At 65.3% G+C, this 19,752-nt stretch overlaps 3 protein-coding genes across 3 annotated transcripts; 2 read left to right on the top strand and 1 right to left on the bottom strand.

Annotated features, from left to right (window-relative positions):
* The first annotated feature begins 320 nt into the window (after positions 1–320).
* Positions 321–4,732, top strand: CHLRE_13g607300v5 (uncharacterized protein). The gene is made up of 11 exons (XM_001699043.2): positions 321–613; positions 682–780; positions 866–924; positions 1,131–1,194; positions 1,483–1,608; positions 1,822–1,886; positions 2,078–2,211; positions 2,383–2,447; positions 2,750–2,913; positions 3,126–3,287; positions 3,510–4,732. The coding sequence occupies exons 1-11, from the start codon at positions 545–547 to the stop codon at positions 3,802–3,804; spliced, it is 1,302 nt and encodes a 433-aa protein (XP_001699095.2). The 5' UTR covers positions 321–544; the 3' UTR covers positions 3,805–4,732.
* A 19-nt stretch (positions 4,733–4,751) lies between these two features.
* CHLRE_13g607350v5 (uncharacterized protein) lies at positions 4,752–9,970 on the bottom strand. Its single transcript, XM_043069904.1, has 11 exons — positions 9,563–9,970; positions 9,086–9,194; positions 8,758–8,880; positions 8,376–8,478; positions 8,029–8,101; positions 7,718–7,820; positions 7,416–7,473; positions 7,063–7,131; positions 6,687–6,803; positions 6,304–6,383; positions 4,752–6,094 (listed from the first exon to the last, which is right to left on the bottom strand). The coding sequence occupies exons 1-11, from the start codon at positions 9,772–9,774 to the stop codon at positions 5,942–5,944; spliced, it is 1,200 nt and encodes a 399-aa protein (XP_042917879.1). The 5' UTR covers positions 9,775–9,970; the 3' UTR covers positions 4,752–5,941.
* A 650-nt stretch (positions 9,971–10,620) lies between these two features.
* CHLRE_13g607400v5 (uncharacterized protein) lies at positions 10,621–19,482 on the top strand. The gene is made up of 19 exons (XM_043069905.1): positions 10,621–11,433; positions 11,852–11,968; positions 12,267–12,280; positions 12,537–12,587; positions 12,825–12,956; positions 13,322–13,391; positions 13,672–13,764; positions 13,919–13,969; positions 14,210–14,299; positions 14,505–14,600; positions 14,823–15,420; positions 15,883–15,929; positions 16,370–16,402; positions 16,683–16,697; positions 17,010–17,065; positions 17,197–17,335; positions 17,628–17,688; positions 18,039–18,078; positions 18,342–19,482. Exons 1-19 carry the CDS (start codon positions 10,891–10,893, stop codon positions 18,565–18,567), a joined length of 2,472 nt encoding a protein of 823 aa, XP_042917880.1. The 5' UTR covers positions 10,621–10,890; the 3' UTR covers positions 18,568–19,482.
* Positions 19,483–19,752: the final 270 nt, after the last annotated feature.

Raw genomic sequence — 19,752 nt, forward strand, 5'->3', positions numbered from 1 at the left:
GCTGGAACGTGCCGCGCTCTGTGCGCCCGCATCAAGCAGGCGGCGCTACTGCCGCACTAGCTGTACCGGTGGCGTGCGACTAGGGATTGGGAGGCGACGGCCTTGGGCAGCGGTCAACGGAGAATGGCCTGGGTGCACGGCAACTGGCGATGAAGGCCGTGGACTCGTATGGCACACACGTTGACGGCGTCCGGAGAGGGGCCGGCTGAGGCTATGCAGTAATGCAGACGGTAGTGCCGCGTGCGCACGATTGCAGTACAAGTCTGGATTGCCCGCTGACGCACTTGCAGCTGTGAGTGGGTATGCATTATGTGTATGCACGTATCCCACCAGGACTGAATTTGCCTAGGAGACAACTCTGCTTGCCTGCGTGAGCAAGACATTTCTCAGAGTCTCTTGAGCTATACGTTAACCGTGACTGCAGTTACTTGCCCTTTCCTGTGAAGCTTATCAGTAAAGTAACAGAGCCCCCCGGCGGTGCGGTGCGGGCGGGGACCTAGTCAACTTCAGGCGGACCGGGCGTAGCAAGCGGCCGGAGCCGGAAATGACGGAGGAGGAAGTCGACAAGCATATCCTCAAGAAATATGAGATCCAGCAAAAGCTGGGCAAGGGGGTGAGCTTCATGTCAAAGTCACGGAGGTGAAGACCGCCAGCGCCTTGACCAGCGCCTGCCGCCTGCAGGCCTACGGAGTTGTATGGAAAGCAATTGACCGGAAGACTCGTGAGGTCGTGGCGCTGAAGAAGATTTTCGACGCCTTTCAAAACGCGACAGATGCACAGGTAGGGGCGCAGCTCTTGCAAGCCAGAGGCAGCCGTGGCCTGGCCCAGACCTAAGCCATGAGCTTACATCAACTTATTCTCGCAGCGAACATTTCGAGAAGTGATGTTCTTGCAAGACCTGAACAACCATGACAACATCGTCAGGTGGGGCATGCCGGGGATGCTGCACCGCGGTTGCTAGCGCTGCAGCTGCAAGCGCGTCTCAAGCATGCTTGGGGCTTGCACACGACGCTTATGCACAGCAGGGTGAAGGTTGGGCGAAAACGGCGGGGGACTGCGGCGTGCCAAGGCGGGGCACAGCACGGAAGAAAGGAAGTACCCCTCATCAGTTCCCTGCCTCTTCTTACCAGGTTGTTAAATGTCCTCAAAGCGGAGAATGATCGGGACCTGTACCTCGTGTTCGAGTATATGGAGGTGAGGTGCCGGACAGCCTGAGTCTGGGCCAGAATGCACAGACGCGGCGAGGGCGTCTGTGACCGTTGGCGGATCATGTGCTGTACACGGTCTTCCGCCGTGCATTACGCCATTCGGACCCATCTTGCTTTGAAAAGCCGCTTTAGTGGGCGCATCAATGGGACCACCGCGCGCAGCAGCAGGGGCGCCGGTTTGGATCTCCGGCCCCCGGGTTTGTGGCAAGCATGGTCGTGGTCTGAGCCGCCCGACCCTTCCACCATGCGCCCTTTCTGGTACTGTGTTGTCCAGACCGACCTACACGCGGTCATCCGGGCCAACATCCTGGAGGAGGTGCACAAGCAGTACATCATGTACCAGCTGTTCAAGAGCCTCAAGTACATGCACAGCGGCGAGCTGCTGCACAGAGACATCAAGGTCCGCTGAGAGCGTTGCGGGGCGCATGGGGGTCTAGCGCGCATGCATGGTAGCAGTAAAGTGGGACGAGAGGCAGCGCGTGTCAGGTGTGTATGTAAGAAATTATTATCGCTGGTCCGCGGCACGGAGCTTCCGCGGCTGGTGCGCGCGGCGCTCTGCATGTCTCTGCCCCTCATGCGCCGGCCTCCCCTCCCCTCCCTTCTCACCCAACAGCCCAGCAACCTGCTGCTCAACAGCGACTGCATGGTCAAGCTCGCGGACTTTGGCCTGGCCCGGAGGTGGGCGGCAGCGGGGGCAGCGGGCGGCAGCGGGCTGGGATAAGGGGTCCTGATATCCGTGGCTGTGCTGGGTCCAGAGCTGCACAGCCGCGGGGAGCGCCGCGACCACGTCCTGCCACTGCACGCGGTGGGCGGCCCATGCCACATGTCCAATGCCCCGGTCGTGTCGCCCCGTGTCCTCGCCTCCGCAGTGTGAGCCAGCTGAACGCCAGCGACGGCCAAAACCCCATCCTGACGGACTACGTGGCCACGCGCTGGTACCGCGCCCCCGAGATCCTGCTGGGTAGCACCAAGTACACGTTCGGCGTGGACATGTGGTCCAGCGGTGGGTGGCGGGGCTGAGCGGGGGGCGGGGCACGGGGGCCACAGGCAGGGACTCGGGCAGACATGCCGGGACGCATGTGGAAAGGGGGGCAACGGTATGGCGTGGCGCCAGCCATTCGCACCTCTGAGCACTCATTGACCCCCTCACCTCGCCTCGCATACTGCTATTCAGGCTGTATCCTGGGTGAGCTGCTGATGGGCAAGCCCGTCTTCCCCGGCACCTCCACCATGAACCAGGTGGGCGCCGGGGCGGGTGGGGTGGCGCTGTCAAGGGGGCGGGGTTGGGAACAGACGCGGGAGCTGGAAGAAGAAAGGTGGCATGGTACCAGAGGCTGGTGCCGGGAGCTGCATGCGGGATGGCAGTCCACATGGTATGACTCAGGAATACCTGTTGTGCTTGGGCTCCCCCCTATGATGATGAAGCATGCAATCCGCCCTGGCTCCTGCTTCCTACCGGTCCCTCGCACCACACATCACATCCCACGACCCGGCACTCCGCCACTACACTCCACACTCCCCTCCACTCGTCACGCCGGCAGCTGGACCGCATTGTGGAGTTCTGTGGGCGGCCCAGTCCCTCGGACGTGGAGGCCATCGACTCGCCCTTCGCCGCCACCATGATGGAGTCCTGCAGCGTCAGCCAGGCGCGCCGCCTGCAGGACGTCTTCCCGCACGCCTCGCCGGACGCGGCGGACCTGCTGCGGTGCGTGGATGCGGCAGGGCTGCAGAGCCGGGCGCTGGGGGCTGGGGCCGCGGTTGAGCGGGGTGTGGCCAGGCCCCCTGGGTCTGTGTTGGAATCCCGGCAGGCGGGACGCTTGCAGCGGGATTGGCGCCCTCGACGGGGCTTTCGTCTGCGGGTTGCGCTTGGCCCATTCTCATTGGACGCCCGCCCCCTGCTTCCCTTTCTCCCTGCAGCAAGCTGCTGGTGTTCAACCCGCACAAGCGGCTGACTGCGGAGCAGGCGCTGCGGCACCCGTACGTGGCGCAGTTCCACAACCTGGCGGACGAGCCGGTGTGCAACCGCATCATCGTGCTGCCCATCTCCGACAACACCAAGTACACAGTCAGCGAGTACAGGTGCGGCGGCGGGGGTAGTGTCGGCGGAGAGGTACAGGGGCTCAAGGCCGCGGGGTGGATGGGGCTTGCTGTGCTGGCCTGCCTGGCCGTGATCCGCTCCCGCTGGCCAACGGCATCGACCGCTCCAGCGCAGCTCCTGATGCCATGGCTGACCTCCCCGCCAACGCACCGCCCAACTCACCCGAACCTCGCTGTGTTGCGTTGCTTGCTCCTCCCCGTCAGGGAGCGGCTGTACGGCGAGATCCTGAAGAAGAAGAAGGAGGTGGTGCGCCAGATGCGCGAGCGCGAGGCGGCCATGGCCGCAGCCCGCGCCGCCTCCTCCACGCCCGTGCCCGGCGGCGGCGGCAGCAGCAGCGGCGCCTACCACGGCCACGGCGGGGCCGGGCACCGGACCTCGATGGACAATGCCGCGCGCCGGCGGTCGCTGGACAACCCCAACGGGGCGGCGGGCGGGCGGACCTCGACCACCAACACGCACTACAGCAGCACGGGGGCGTACGGGGCTGTGCGCAGGTAGGCGGCCGCGGCGGCCGCAGTGGCATGACAAGAGTCAGACTTATGTGGGTATCGAGTACGCTAAATAACGAGCGTGTTTGGCTTCATGTCCAAAGCGGATGTGTATGGTTGCATGCGCAGTCATGCCAGTAGTGTGTGGAGTGGCGGTATGTGAGCAGGTCCATGGGACCTGAGATCTCTAGGCGCGAGCTTCTGCGGCGTGCGTGCAGGCCAGCGTGAGGGTCGCCGGCGGGCGAGATGTGGGTTTAGGCGCGCTGCATGGATTTAGCTGTTGTGCAATTCACACAAGATGCTCTGGGTCCGCTATGCGTTTGGGGTGGTGCAGGGTGGTGGTGCCGCTGCAGTACATATACGGGTGCCTCGGAGGCAGGGCGTGCGGGGGAGAGACGGAGGTGGTGAGGCTGGGCCATGGTCCAGGGTCGCAGAGCGTGAGGTATGAGGATGAGAGGGAGGTGGGGCAGTGGGGCAGCTTGCTTACAATGAGCGCGTGCGAGAATCCACGCGCAAGCACAAGTCGGGTAATACCAAGGAGGTGGCTGCCTTGGCAGGAAAAGGGCTGATCCCGGGTCGTTATCACCCAGCCACCTTGACGCGGGCGCCTACTAAGCACACGCCTCTATGTTGGGGGCCTTTGGCATCCCCGCAAATCCGGACGTGGCCGGTTGGGTGGGGTGCACGCAATAACTACGGTTTAACGAACATATCGACAGCGCATGGTGTGGCACGGACAGGGGTGTTCCTGGGGGGCTTCGCCCCCCCCTGGAAACGATCTCGGCCCGAGAGCGGCCCAAGGATCTGCCTAGCATCTCTGTCAATATCATTTTGCCGTTTACTAGCTGCTGCTGTCCTACGCATCGTAGATATGCTCCGCTCCTTCATCTCTATTGGCTCTGTGGCTGAGGCTCGCGCTGTCGCGCATCGCGGCCGCTGCTTGACGCTGTGCACCCCTCAAGGGTTAGACTACATATGGATTGTACTATTGCCCAAACTCTACAGCTCCGGCAGCAGTTTGGGGTAGGCCGCTGCCGCCGCCGCACTGCACCGGGCCCCATGATTCCTCTATCGGTCTATCCCACGGGTCTATCCCACCACAACGGTCTATCCCACCACAACGCAACAAGCACCAACTGCCCATCACGGCATCATCCAGCCGCAAGCGTGTTTGCGCGGCAAACACCTTGCTCTTACTGCTTGCTCAAACAATTCACAGCAGCAACAAGTGCACGCTTGCTAAGGCCCGCCACAGTCTGCGCATGACCCAGCAGTGCGTCCGTGATCGTGTTATTCACTTATTCGCTAGGGGCCTAAACCAACATTACGGTACCGGTACTTTCTGATGGTCTCCGCAATGCGAACGTACAACTCAAGTGCTGCTGCCCGCCAAACAAGCTCAAGGCCGGCATCCGTCGAACCGCTGCCAAACTGCTACCCACCCACCAAGATGTTGTGGTGTCGATCAAGCCGAGCGCACATGCAGGTGGCGCAACAATTGCCTGCGTCACCAGCCATGCAGTTGAACCACCTCAACTGAGGGAGGGCCGCGGCCCACGGGCGTCCAGGCGGCAGCAGGTGCGGCCCACGCAATGCGGCGGTCCGTAACTGCAGCTACCCTGACGTCCCGTGCACACGATCCCCTTGCGTCCGTATCCTCAATGTCACGTGTAAACACAAGCGTGGCAGCCAGCATAACGCAACCATCTAGGCGCAAAGCTAACCGCGCGAGGGAACACATGGTTTCAGGTCACGTCCAACCCTACAATTGACAACATGCCAACGTGCTGCAGCAGACGGGTGGCATCCAGCTACACCCCGGCACACACCCGGTGTGCTACTACACGAACTATCCCGCCGGGGAGCACTTTTACCAGAGCCCAGCATTGCGCCGCAGGCACCCGCCGGGACACACACGGCACCAGTAATAAAAGAAGATAAAGCGCTTCCCGCGTCGAGTTTCCAGTGTTCCTCAATTCTTCCCTGAGAAGGCTCAGGGCTATGCCGCTGCCGTGTCTACTGTCTGTGCGCAACTGGACGCCGTAAACCAACACACTCTGGCTCACTATACAGGTATCAACACAGCGCCTGGAGCCTCACCCTTTGTGTTGCAGCGGTCTGACAGTGAACCACCTGGGGCCTGGGGCCTAGGGGTGGTGCGGGCTGCGCGGGCTGTCGCCCGACGCCACGCCAGCGGCCGCGGTGGCCGCCAGCGCTGCGGCCGCCGCGGCGCCATTTAGCGCCGAGTGCTCGGCCTGCTCGTCCGTCCAGCCCACGTGCTCGGCAATGCGGTTGTTCACCTGCGCGACAGCCCAATACCGCCCCGTAATCACGCCTGTTATGCGTACCCGGCAGAACAGGCCTCTACAGACAAGGCCATAAGCCCACAGGCTACGGCCTCCCTTTCCCGCCCCCCCCCCCTTGTCAGACGCCCATTTCGCTCATCGCCCCCGCCCTATCGCCCCTCCTCCCCGCCCTATCGCCCTCCCTGCCCTCCTCGCTGGCGCACCTGCATGGTGTTCATGTAGGCGTTGAAGGCCTCCATGCGGCTGCGGAAAGACATGGCCATGATGCCACCCGAGGGGGACACTGGGCGGGGGGGGGGGGGGCAGGGGAGCAGGCAGGCAGGCAGGCAGGCAGGCAGGCAGGCAGGCAGGCAGGCAGGCAGGTTTTAGGATCCAGAATGGGATTGAGGGTTAGGGCTGGGTTAAGGCTGAAGAGCCAGTAGGAGGCAGGTGGTGGGGGAGTGCGGACGGGATGGGATTGGCAGAGTTTGAAACTGGCCGCTCTAGAAGCGGTGCGGCGAAACCGCCGGTGCTGATAGTTCAAAGATGGGACGCCACGGAGGCGCTACAGCTCCAACCCCCCCCCCCCCCCTCCGGCCCTACTCACGGCCGTCGCCCATGCTGTCTGCCTGCTGGCGGCCGTTGACCACCACCGAGCCGGGCGCACCGCGGGGCGCACTACTGCCGCCCCTGCGGTCGGGCATGTTCATGGCGGCTGCGGCGGCTGTGGATGCGGGCACACATGCACACACATACACTTTCCGCTTCAGTGTGTGCACACAAGGGCGGTTGGGTGACTGGGTGTAAACACGTGGGCAGTGCAGCACGGAGCAGGACTGACCACGGCAAGGAGCTGCGCTGACACCTTGGGCCGCCCCCCCCCCCCCACACACACACACGTGCTCCACCCGCTGCTGCCTGCCCCCGCTGTTTGCAGCTGTAGCCAGCACCGGCGCCACCTGCTACAGCTGCTGGCTCCTCACCGCTCATGCCGACATCGATGTAGCTGCTGCCGCGCTCGATGAAGGACGACTGGTCCATCTCGAAGTCGCCTGGGCAGAGGGGCGGGGGAGCAGGCGGGTGTGTGTGCAAGGGTGCAACATTGGGAACAGGATACAAGCAGGGGAATCAGGGGACATCAGGGCAGGCCGGGGATGGGGTGGGGACAGGCGGGTGGACGGCAGGCGGGGGAAGGAGGTCATACAGATGCGAGTTGGGAGCCCAGCGTGCCGTGTAGCAAGCCGCAGGCATAACACCCGCCACCCAGAACCCCCCCCCCTGGCCACCCTCCCCCCACCCCTCTGCGCCGCCGGGTGCGGTCTGCCCCACTGCCCACCTGTCTTGGAGATGGGCCCCACCAGTTTGCGCATCAGACCGTCCTTCAGACTGTACACCTGGGGGGCAAGGGAGAGGGATGATGGGGCAGGGCGTGGAGTGGGGTAGCGGGGTGAGGGAAATGCGACACCGCATGGACATGTGGCACCGGCCCATTCCTCCTAACCTGGGATCCCGGCCGGCTGTCAACCGCTTTGCGGTATATGGCCCCCCACCCTGTCCTACCCCCCGCTGGCTGGGTCTTGGTACAGTTGGGTTTGCACATTGAACTACCCCCGCCCCCGCCCCCGCCCCCGCTCTCACCACTCCGTAGATGAACAGCTGCTGGCCCTGGTCCCAGGCGTGCTGCACCACCGGGCTGGTGCACACGTTGAACGTCTGCCGCAGCACGTTGAGCTCACACAGCCTGGGGGGGCGGGCGAATGAGCGTGATGGTGTGGAGGTTGGCCTGTTGCCGTACAAACCTGCGCGACTAGCGCTTCGTGGAGCCCCCCTATCGCATACCGCCGCAGACGGTGGGCTCGCACGTACACCCCCTCTTCCCGCCCCCCGCCTGTGCTTGCGCCCCGTGCCCCCTCTGCCCCCCTCCGCCTGCCGGCCGCCCCGCCTCGCACCTGTCCACCTGCGCCTCAGTGGTGGGCAGCGCCATGAGCTCCGTGCGGTGCTCGTTGCGGCACTCCCGGATGTCTGCACAAAGGCGGGGGGAAGGGGAGGGCAGCGCGGTATTTAGCGTGACATGATGCGCTGTGTTGTGCCTGGTATCGTGCCCTCCGCTGTTCTCAAGTTGTCTGCGGGCTCATCCTGCCTGTGACAAGTGACAGCCTGTGCGCGAGTCCTTCCCCAGGCCTTCCATCCGCTCATGCCGTCCGTGACAGACCGGTACACGCGGCCGCTGCCTGCCCCCGAGCCGACAAGCGCCGCACCCATCCACCCACCCACGTACCCCGCACCCTGCACCCACCCGAGATCCAGCAGTTGACCAGGTTCTGTGTCTTGCTGGGCATCTTGATGGCGGCCTTGACGGCGCCGCAGCCGTAGTGGCCGCACACAATCACATTGCGCACCTGGAGGGGACAAGGCGGCGGCGGTCGGTACATGACGAAGAAGGCAGGGAAGCAGGTGATCAGCAGGCCCGCACTGCTGCTGTTGGCCACTGCGGAGTGCACCGGAGACCCCAGCCAGACTCAAATCCTGATCCCCGCCATCACTGCCATCGTCTCCTCCCACACCCTTCTTCCTCTCCCTGCCCCCCTCCCATGATGATGGGACTTGCTCGTTGGGCTCGGCAGGTGACTCCCCCCGACCCCCAACGAACACCACTACCACTAGGCCCGCCCGCCCACCTTGAGCTCCTTGACCGCGTACTCCAGGCAGCTCATGCAGTTGAGGTCAGTGTGGGTGGCCTGGTTGCCCACATTGCGCTGCACAAACACCTCGCCGGGGGCCAGACCCAGGATGGCGTTGGCCTGGTGGGGGGCCGGAGGGCGGGGGGCGGCGTGGGCGAGGCGTGGATGGGCTAAGTGCATGAAGAATAATACGGTATGATTAGGACGCGCTAGTCAGCCAAGCAGGGGGGGAGGCGGCACAAGGCCCTCCAGCAGCTGCGCTGGCGTGTGCGCTGGTGCCAGCGCAGGCGCCGGGGGAGGGGGCGCAGCTCCGGCTGCTGCTTACCGGCACGCGCGAGTCGGAGCAGCCGATCCACAGGTACTCGGGCGCCTGCTGCGCAATGAGGCGCTGGAAGTAGCCGGGGTCCTCGGCCAGTCGAGCGGCGGACCAGGCCCTGGACAGGAACCAATAAGGGAGAGCCAAGTCGGTGGAGTGTACATGTATGCGGACATGCGGATTTGTCAGACAAGGAGAAGCCCCAGGCACAACCACAGCTCGCCCTCCCATCGCACATGCAACAGGCTGATGTATCGCATCCCGCTGGTAGCCCATATCCCGCGTTAGCGCGTGCAGGGCTCGCACTTGCCCCAACGATAAAGGGTCTCGGCCGCCGGGTCCTTCCGTTACTGTACCGAGCACCATTCCCGGTATCTCAACTCCTTAAACAGATCGATCCCGGTGCATGGGCAGTGTTCGGTTCGGCGAAGCCCGAAAGCCGAGTTCTTCTGCGAAACCCTGGACCATTCACACGCTCCCCCTTACTTGTTCTTCCGCAGTAGCTTGTTAAGCGGGTCCAGCTCAACACTCGCACGCAGGCTGGGCCGAGGTGACCCCGGAGCCGAGCCAGCTTGAGAACCCGGGCTCTGCTGCTCCAAATTCTCGCGGCTGTTATGATGCAGCAGTATCTGGACAGCATTTTCCCTGGGGCTAACGCCATTTGGCATAGCCCGTGGGCTATTCGGGCACTCCTGCATTCTGCTTTCGGATGGGGTGTTGCACGCGAGGCCCTGCTGATTTGTTCAGCAACGTTGATATGGTGTCTTTGTATGCAAATGTGCAAGGCTATGCGTGTGGTGCGGACAAAACCAGGGCATCATGTACCGGCCATCTCGGCGTTTCAACAACACCATCGCCAACTCAATTGTGCCTGGGGGATTCAGCTTTCTGTAGACATAAGTATGCAAGCGTATATGCATTCAGACAAGGTGCCGCTAGGGTAGTCGAATGAGTTATACACGGCGGGGTGATACGGGTGATGCACTGTCACAACCTGAAGGCTGTCAGCACTTGCAGAGCCGCGCAGGCATTGCGCATGCCGGCAACAAGCCTCATGGCATTACGCGGGGATATAGGGGGAGTATACCGTGCTTTGCCGCGCAGGGGTATTGGGCGACACCCCCATGGCCACGCCCCACCCCACGGCCCGGTCGGCCCACCCCCCGCCTAGCCCTTGTTGTGCACCGCCGGACAAGTGACGGGGGCGCAACCTAGGTCGGCCCCCGCATGGGCGTAGCCGTAGCCACTGACGTGCGGGCGCGGCAGGTCGGCAGCGCGCCGGCGGCACATGCCCACAAGCGCCACTGCGGCTCGCCGAGCGGGCTGCCAGCACGCAGCTGCCGCTCCCCGCGTCGTGTGCCCGGTTGCCGGCAGGCCTCCCCATTCGTCCCGGCAACTTTACAGTGGTGGGTGAGTGCTGGGTGAGTGCTGGGTCGGGGCCTTGTTACTGTTGGCAACCCCGCCAGAACCCGTTGTGGCGGTTATGGCGGTTTGTGGCACTGACAGGTAGTCCTCACCCGCCGCTGCCCTCAACCTTTCGCCAACCTCCCTTCAACTGCTCTTCAGTCTAAACCTGGCTTACTTCCAGACAGCAGCTCCTACTTTTGCCTGGTACTCAAACCAGCAGCGCTCCCGTGAATCCGCAGCAGCTGCCGCCTCCTCGGCCGCGACTGGAGACGACTGGGTCCGACCCGCCGCCGTCAGCCAGTGCGGATAACTCAGAGCACCGCCCAGAACACCACCAGCGGCCGCCCACCACTACCGCCGGCATATTCCCCGGCTCGTCCCCTCACGACTAGATCACGCACGCCACCATGCCAACAACCGGGTGGCGGCGGCGGCAGCCACACGCAGCTGCTGCGGCCGCGGCTGCTACTGCTACAGCTACAGCTTCGCCGGTGGCGGTCCCTGGCTTTGAGGCCGGAGCTCGCGACAGCAGACCGAGCAGCAGTAGCGGTGCAGGCCAGTTGCAACAGACGGCACCAGGCGGAGGCGGAGGTGGAGGGACGGCTGAGCGCCCCGAGGCAGCAGCCACCAGGATCAGCAAGGGCTGGGGCGGGCGAGGCAGGGCGGGCGCTGGGGGCAGCAGCAGCGGCGTTGGCAGCGGAGGGCGGCGGAGGTCGTTTGTCACAGCGTTCGGCGCGGCGGCTGTGTCCGCGGCGGCGTGTGTGCTGCTGCTGTGCTGCGGCCTGCTGGTGCTGGTGCCCACACCCACCACAGCAGCGCCCGCCGCAGGTGCTGCAGCGGGTGCGGCTGGGGGGCTGAGTGCTGGTGCGCTGTCGCGGGCGGCTGCGGCGCTGCAGGGTGCGCCTGTGGACCCCACCGCACTGCCCGTGGAGCTCAACCCCTCAGTCATGGTGCGTGGCGGCGGGGGGCGCGGAGGGGCGGCGCCGTGGGAGCTGCATGTGACATGAACGGCTGCATGTGACGACATGGGCACCGGCGCTGCAGGACGGCAGGACATGCAGGCGACCTGGTGGACTGCAGTGCGTGCGGCCGCCCTGAGCAGGCCCCACTGCCGCGTCCAGTCGCTGTACCCTCCCACTCCCCACTCCGCACTCCCCGTTTCCCCACTTCGCACTCCGCCGGGTCCGGTGACCAGGCCGGACCTGCTCGTTGGGCTCGGGCACACGCCCGTTCCTCACCCCTGCACACACACACACACACACACACACACACACACACACACACACACACACGCAAACACACGCAAACACACGCAAACACACGCACGCCCACACGCACACACACACACACACACGCACACACACACAGGTGTTGGGCGAGTTCGACTGGGTGCCGTACCAGGTCGCGCCGCCCTACACCAGCCGCTGCACGGACATGGTGGACCGCGCCAAGAAGGTGGCGGGCGGCAGCAGGGTCAACTTCGTGGTGGGTGTGGGGGGGAGGAGGGGAAGGGGGTATTGCGGTGATTGTTCCGTGGATTCACCAGGGCGTTTGCAGGTTTGTTGGGCACGAGGGAACACCGGCACGGGCAGACACCGGCTGGCTTGGCAATTGATGGTGGTGGGCGATGGGTTGGTGGTGCGCGATGACGGCCTCATTGCATCCGCCCTGCCGCACCTGCCGCACCGCATTTCCTAATCCCTCCCTCCCTCACACCTGCCCAACCCCATTGTCCCCGCACGCCTACCTTTTCACGTCGCTGCCACCATCCACCCGCCCTCAGCCCACACACTACTGGTGAGTGTTGAGAAGTGACGGAGGCGGGCCGTCCCCGCACAGCTGGCACCGCTGTCTTCAGCAGTGCGACCCCCACCACCCACTGTGACTCTACCCGCATCCCTGCACCTGCCTGCCTGCCTGCCTGCGGCTGTGCACACACACATGCACACGCTGCTACATACACACACACACACACACACACACACACACACACACACACACACACACACACACACACACACACACACGCACGCACGCACCCGCACGCCCTCAGGAAGGACCGCGACGAGGACGGATCCATTGACAGCTTCTGCTACATGGACAGGTGGGGGGGATGTGGCGGGGCCAGGGGCAGGGGCGCAGAGGTGTGGCGGAGGTTCGGCGAAGGGAGGGGGTATATGCCTGAGCCCAGTGAAAGGGGGCAGCCCAAATGGGGGCCGGAGGAGTGGGCAATCGACACCTCTGCACGCTCGGCCCCCACCTACCGCCCCCACCTACCGCCCCCACCTGCAAACGTCCTCCCTCCCTCCACACCTCCTGCCCCCCTCCTCCCCCCCCCCAGCACCATGACCTGCCTCAACCACGACGGCCCCAGTGTGGCCTCCTTCCGTGCCGGCATGGAGCTGTGCTTCCGGCGGGCCGTGGAGGAGGGGCTGGGCGTCAGTCTGGTGCCACACCTGGACGACGGCGGGAAGTGGGTGGGGGGTGCGGGGGGGATGGAGGTGTGTGCATGGCAGGCGAGACACGGAGGTGGGGGCGGGGTGGGGGTCGGGTGAGTGGCTGGTGCTTTGTGGTGGCAGTTGGCAGAAGGGAGGGGGCTGGCAAAAGGAATCTGTTTGTGCCTAGCAGGCGTACATGCGCGTGTGTGTGCGTGTACACGGCAACCCGCCTCACCACACTTCCACCCCTGCCCCGCTCCTGCCGCACGCCGACACCCTCCCTGCCCTGTCCTTCCTCATCTGCCCATTTGCCCTGCCCACACCTGCCATTGGGGGCTCTCGGTCCATTCGTTTTGTTTTCTTTGACACACCTGCCCCCCCTGCCCGCCGCCACACTCAGGACTGCCGCCTGGCGCAACGGGCTGGTGTTCAACCCCAACAAGGCGTACGGCGGACTGAGCTACGCACAGGTGCGGGGGTTAGGTGGGGGAAGGAAATACCTTACTCCAATCCCAATTTGACGGGGCAGCAGAGGAAGGGGAAGTCAGGGGAAGGAAATCGACCCGGGCCAAACCCCTGACACCGCGTCCAGGGGTGTTGGGGGCCAGCACGCCGTTCGGTGGGCCTGCCCCCGACCCTCCTTTTCGTGCCCCATGCCTGTGCTCCGCTAGTTTAGCTTGGTTGGGTTTAATTTGGGCTGGGCTGGTGTTTACACCCCCACCCAAACCCCTTCCCCCTCCCTCATCTCAGGTGATGCTGGAGCCGCTGGTGGACGCACTGGCGGCCGCGCTGGCCGCCAAGCCCGACTGGGTGCAGCCGCTGCCGGTGTGGATGGCGCTGCAGGTGGGCGGGTGGGGGGGGGCAGTGTGTGGGGGGCGGGAGGGGGAGGGGGACGATGGGGATGGCACTCGTGGCGTGCCTGTCTCACACACTTGCGCCGCCTTCCCTTCCCTCGTCTAACCCCGTACCAACCCACCCACCTCCCCACCCACCCCAGGGCGAGATGAGTGCCACTGTGTTGCGCTACCCGCACGAGTACACGCAGCTGGTGAGGGGGGGGGGGCTGGGGGGCTGGGGGACGGGGCGGTGGGATGTTCCACACCCAACACTAAACCGCCACCTGGGGCTGGTGGCCGGGAGTGCCTTGGACGCAGCTGGTGGTGGTGACAGCTGCGGGGAGGCGGGGTGGTGTCGATGACCTAGTGAAAGCCGCAACCCCATCTCCCAACCCCACCACCCACTCACTCCTCCGCTGCCTCCTTCCTCTGCCCTCCCTCCCTCCCCGCAGCTGTCGGAGCTGAAGGAGCGGCTGCTGCGGCGCATGCGGGCGGCGGGGGCGTCCGAGGCCTACGTGGCGGCGCAGAGGGAGCTCACACAGGTGTGCGTGTGTGCACGTGCATGTGTGTGTGTGTGTGGCGGGGGGGGGGGGTGGCGGGCGGGATGCGTCTCTGTTGGCCATTGGCCAGCAGCGTTGCTTCCTTTCCTTTACTTCCCTGCTGCAGTGTCGTTGACCTGCTGCCCGGCTGCTGCCCGGCTGCTGCCCGGCTGCATGCCTGGCTGCTGCCCGGCTGCTGCTGCTGCAGGTGGGCGTGTCCTTCAACTTCAACAAGGTGCTCCAGGTCAACACGGGCGGCGGCGCGGGCGGCGGCAGCGCGGCGTCGGTGCTGTCGCGATTCCTGGTGCGTGCGGGCGCGAGTGCGAGTGCGGGTGCGAGTGCGGTGTGGGCACGTGTGGTGCGGGCACGTGTGGTGTGGGGCATGCGATGAGGCATAAAGTGGGTGAATGTGAAGTAAGCAGTGTGTGTGTGTGTGTGTTTTCGGGTGCGCGGTGATCAGCTGTGTCGCCCACAGTATCACCTCACCTTGACGCCGCCGCTTCCCCGCACGTGCCCGATCTCACAGGGTTTCGGCCCCTTCGCCGCCGCCACCTCCTCCCTCACCGCCTTTATGGGCCGGGGGCTGCTGGCGGCGTCGCAGCTACTGCCGCAGCGGGCCGACGGCAGTAGCAGCAGCGGCGGTGTCAGCAGCGGCAGTAGCAGCAGTGGCGGACTGCAGGCGATCAGGCGTCAACCCGAGGAGTCATCCAAGGCCGCGCTCGTGGCGGCGGAGGGCGCAGCTCCGGGGGCCGCCACCACACACGGTCACGACCACAGGCATGACGGCAAGGAGCATGACGGCAACAAGCATGATGGCAAGGAGGCGAAGGAGGTGGGCCAGGCGAAGTCGGCCGAGGCGGCTGCACGGGCCGTGACGCCCCATCGCATCCAAGCCGCCGCTTCCTCCGCCGCCGCCGGCAGCCAAGACCTCCACGCGGCTGCACCGCGCCGCCGCCGCGACCTGCTGCAAGCCGCCGCCGCCAAGCCCGCCGCGGTCGTCCCCACCACGGCGGCTGCCGCCGCCGCTGCCGCCGCCTCCTCTACGGCGCCTGGACCGGGGTCGTCAGCTGGCAAGATCGACATCCTGGCCCTGGGGGCGCTGTTTGAGGCCATTGACTTCTTGGGTGGGTGAGGGGTGTAAATGTGCGTGTAGGGGGGCAGCATGTGGGCAGATTGTGCATCAGGGGCGAGTCCGCATGTAAGTGGGTACGTGTTGGTGTGGAGGCTCCGGCCCCGGCCGGAACGCGTGTGTGCACGTATCATGCATGCGTGCAGACATGCGCAAGCGCACATACACATGCCAGGCCGGGATGGTTGCGTTTCCCCCAGGGGAAGGGGCGAGCGGGATGTACGTGGGTGCTTGCGGCCCTGGCATAGCGGAGGTGTACCAAACAACCGCCTCTCTACTCCTCGGACCAACCAAGCTGAGCCGCACGTCTCTCATGTGCTCATTTGCTCATCTGAAAACACACACACACACACACACACACACACACACACACACACACGGACACACACACACACACACGGACACACACACATGCACGGACACACACACACACACACATGAACACACGCGCCCACAGGCATCTCCGCCTACGCCGCCCTGGACGACCCGGACTTCCCCATGACCGTGAGTGTGTGAGTGGGCGACACCCACCACTGAGAGGCTGTGTGGGGGGGGTGTGGGAGTGTGTGGGGGGGTGAGAATGCCGCCCCACTGTGTGAAAAGTGCGGGCCTGCAGCGCAGTGCGTGGGGCGCAGTGCTCGTGTCCTCCATCACACCGGGTGGCCGGGGTGGCTGGGGAGCAGGGGCCAGTCAGTGCCGCTCAGGGCAGCAGCAGCGGGGCAGCGGGCGGCGGGGTACAGCCGGCACTCGGCACGGCATGGCACGACCGCACGCCCGAGATACACGGTGACGGGGAGGCCTAGAGGGGGGTGACGCGGATGAGGGCGGGGCTGAGGGCGATGAGAGTAAGGGTGTAGCTGTGTGACTTGGACACGCTGCTGGCATGCTGACGTGCCTGGCGGCATTGTGCCCCGCCGCCACCCCACCCCACCCCTACCTGCCAGGCCCTGCAAAACGCGGCCTTCACCTACTTCGGGGTGAGTGCCAGGGTAGATATACAGTACAGCTGGCCGGCGGTCAGGGCGGACACAGCAATGGGATCCGCCATACATGTACATGCTTGGCCCCGCATGTTGCTGGTCGTACGTGCATACACGTGTTCGTACGTACCGTGCCGCAATGCTTGGTGGTGGTGGTGGTGGTGTGTGTGTGTGTGTGTGTGTGTGTGTGTGTGTGTGTGAGTGAGAGGATTAAAACTTGCGTCTAACCGCCCCTCACACACTCGCACACACCCCGCTGTGTTGTGTCTACCCGCAGGAGATGCGCGACCAGGTGGGACCCCCCGGGCGGGCTAGTGTGGGGCGGGGCTATACGGGGCGGGGCAGGGCAAACGCAGCTGCAGTGGCGTTTATGATACTCTGCTGCGTAGCGCGCACGCCGGCCTACCCAAGGCCAGTGTGCATGCACCTGTGCGTGCCGCATGTGCCGGCAGCCCGCAGGCGGCACCGCTGCTCCCATCCACAAGCACATGCATACGTGTGTGGGCCCACCGCCCGGACCATTCACGCCAACCTTGCCCCGCCGCTGCCTGCTGCTACCTACCGCTCCTCACCCCGGCCCCTCGCACCGCACTCACGGCCACAGGTGGGACTGGATGTTTCCGCCATCCTCAAGCGCCGCAACCTGGACCTACACTACAGGTGGGCGTGCGTGTATGTATTTATGGGGGGAGAGGTAGGGCCGTCGGGGTTTTGCCGATTCCAGCCCGGCACCTACTGTTGCGCCCCCCCCGTCAGCACCCGCTGTCCACCCGCCTGTCCGCGCACTGCAGCGAGTTCGGTCTGGGCGGCGGCAACAGCCCGCTGGGCACCACACCCGCCCGCACCCCGGAGGCGGCGGCGCGCATGCCCTTCTACGGCGTGTGGGGCGCCTACGCGGGACCCGCCACCGACCCCTGGGCGCCGCCGCAGGTGGGGGAGGGGGCGGGGGGAGGGCCGGGTCCCCACGATATGTAGGGTGTCAAAAGCATCTGTCGCACTGCTCTGCACTTTGCCATCTTGCGCTAGGAACCCTGGGAAAGGAACGCACCGCCGGCTCCGCCTCCTCTGCAGCTCTGCGTCCACCGCCCGACCCAACGGCCCAACCCCACACCCACCCCCCCGCCCCCACCTGCCCCTGCGGGCTCGTTCGGGGGCTCAGCTTGCATGGGATTGGAATGAAGTACCCCTCCCCCGCCCCGTGCCCCCGCCCCCCCCCCACCAGATGCGGGCCTTCCTGCACAGCTTCTTCGCCAAAACCCTCAGCTGGCTGGCAGTGGGAGGAGGTGCGTGCGCAGGGGGTGGGGCGTGGGAGGGGGGTGGGGGTTTTATGCCCGAGCCCAACCAAGTAGGTCCCGATAGTCAGTGAATCGTCGCCCAACCGAGGGGAGGGGAGGGGCGTGGGGGAGAGGGCGACACGCGGGGGTATAGGGCGGCCACACAGTACAAGTGGGGCGCCTGGCAGACAGGCATCCAGGTCGTCAGCAGGTGCCAAGCCATCACGCGTACCCAGCAAGGACAACGGGGTCCGGGCCGTGGCTCAGCCGTGGCTTAGCCTGACACGTGCCCACCCTAATGCCACACGACACGCCTCCCCCCGCGCCCTAATCCCCTTGCCCCGCTCGCACACCACCAGGCCCCACCTACAAGATCTCTCACTGCTTCCTGTGGGGCATGTGAGTCCGTGCGTGCCGGGCTGTGCGTGTGTGTATGTGTGAGAGGCAATGTGCCAGTGTGCGCACCACTGGTTCGCTGATAGGCCGCGGTCACGGTCACTGGGGGCAGACGGAGGCCACGGGTTGTGGCCACGCAGCGCCTGCCGCCGCATGGGCTTGACCGCTCCCCCGCCCGGTTCGCACTGTATGACTTCATGCACCGACCCCCTGCCACCCGCAATCCCACCCCTGTTCACGCCCGCACTCCTCCTGCCGCTGCTCAGGGGCTCCTGGGACGTGCTGGGCATCTACCCCGAGTCCACCACCCCCTCCGGCTCCTTCCGGGACCCCCAGCTGGTGCAGGCCGTCACAGCCCACAACACCCGCGCCGTGGCGCTGGCGCCGCCCCGCAGCAGCAGCACACCCGCCGCCGCCAAAGCCGCGGCGGCCCCCACGCCGCCGGCCGCCATGCAGGCCTACAGCGACAACACGCAGCAGGCGGGCAAGTAGGGGTGGCTGGTTAGTGGCAGTGGCGGTGGCAGTGGCGGTGGAGGCGCTTGCCTCGGCCCTAGCGTGGCCTGTGTGGTACGTGGACAAATCGGGGGGCGCAACGTGGTGAGGCCGCGCGCGTGCCTGGACGTGCCTGGGCGGGCAGCACAGCAGCACAGCAGCAGGCGGCGACGTGGGCACCAGCTCCGTCCCCTCGGCCCGCTGCGGCTGTGGGCGCGGGTGCTGCTGGGCGCGTCGCTACCTCCTGGGCCCACCAGCCGGGCATGTGTGGGTGCGCCGTCGCCGTGCCGGGGTACACAGGGGGGCGCGCACCCGCCTCGGCTGAGAGTGAGAGTCCGTACTAGTGACGACAGTGAGAGTGTGTTGTGTCGGGGGCTGACGGACGGCGGCTGTGGGCGTCTGGTGCGTGGCGCCTGTGCCGCTGCTGGTGTGCAGGTGTGTGTGTGTGGCGCGGTGTGTTGGTGCGTGTGCGTGCTCGTGTCTATCGGTCGCGCTGCACAGCATTGGGTGTGAGAGCCTGTAGGCGTGATGATTGCTGACGGGTGATGGAGCGCAGGCGAGGGTAGTAGCAGCTGTAGCAGCTGTAGCTTGAGTGGCGGGGGGTCGTGCGGTACCGCAGCTAGAGGCTGCAGCAGTCCAGCAGGTGGTGCCGCCAGCAGGGCGCTGCGAGTGATGAGGTAGGTTAGCAACGACAGAGTGCGAGGGTGGACCAGAGGGTACGCCTTTGGCCAAGGGAGGCATATGGTGTGTAGACGAGTCGGCAGTCGGATTGGACCCCGTGGGGCGAAACCTGCTAGGGGCGACTCCGCAAAACAAAGTGACTGGTCCGGAGGTCCAAATGGCGCTCAGACTACTGAGATACGGTCCTTGTTGCCTGCGACCCGACGGGTAGGTGGTACGTAATAACGGAGCCACGCACCGCTTGCCGTCAGGATGCCCTCCGCCCCAAACACGGCCGAACAAGTATTGCAATATTCCCGGCACCGCCTTTCGGGCAAGAGATCCGCATGGCAAATACATAGCCTTCTGAGTTTTGAACGCTTCCGTGACGCCTTCACCAGGTTAGGGGAAGGGTGAGGGTGCACAGGGTGCACCGCAACAGGACACCGTGGCGGCGTACGGCCCTCCACCATTTCCCCCTTGGAGGCCCACGCGTAGGCTGCAGCTTTCGCAGTTGCTCGCATT

This window comes from Chlamydomonas reinhardtii, chromosome 13, assembly GCF_000002595.2.
Source record: "Chlamydomonas reinhardtii strain CC-503 cw92 mt+ chromosome 13, whole genome shotgun sequence".
Lineage (NCBI taxonomy): Eukaryota > Viridiplantae > Chlorophyta > Chlorophyceae > Chlamydomonadales > Chlamydomonadaceae > Chlamydomonas > Chlamydomonas reinhardtii.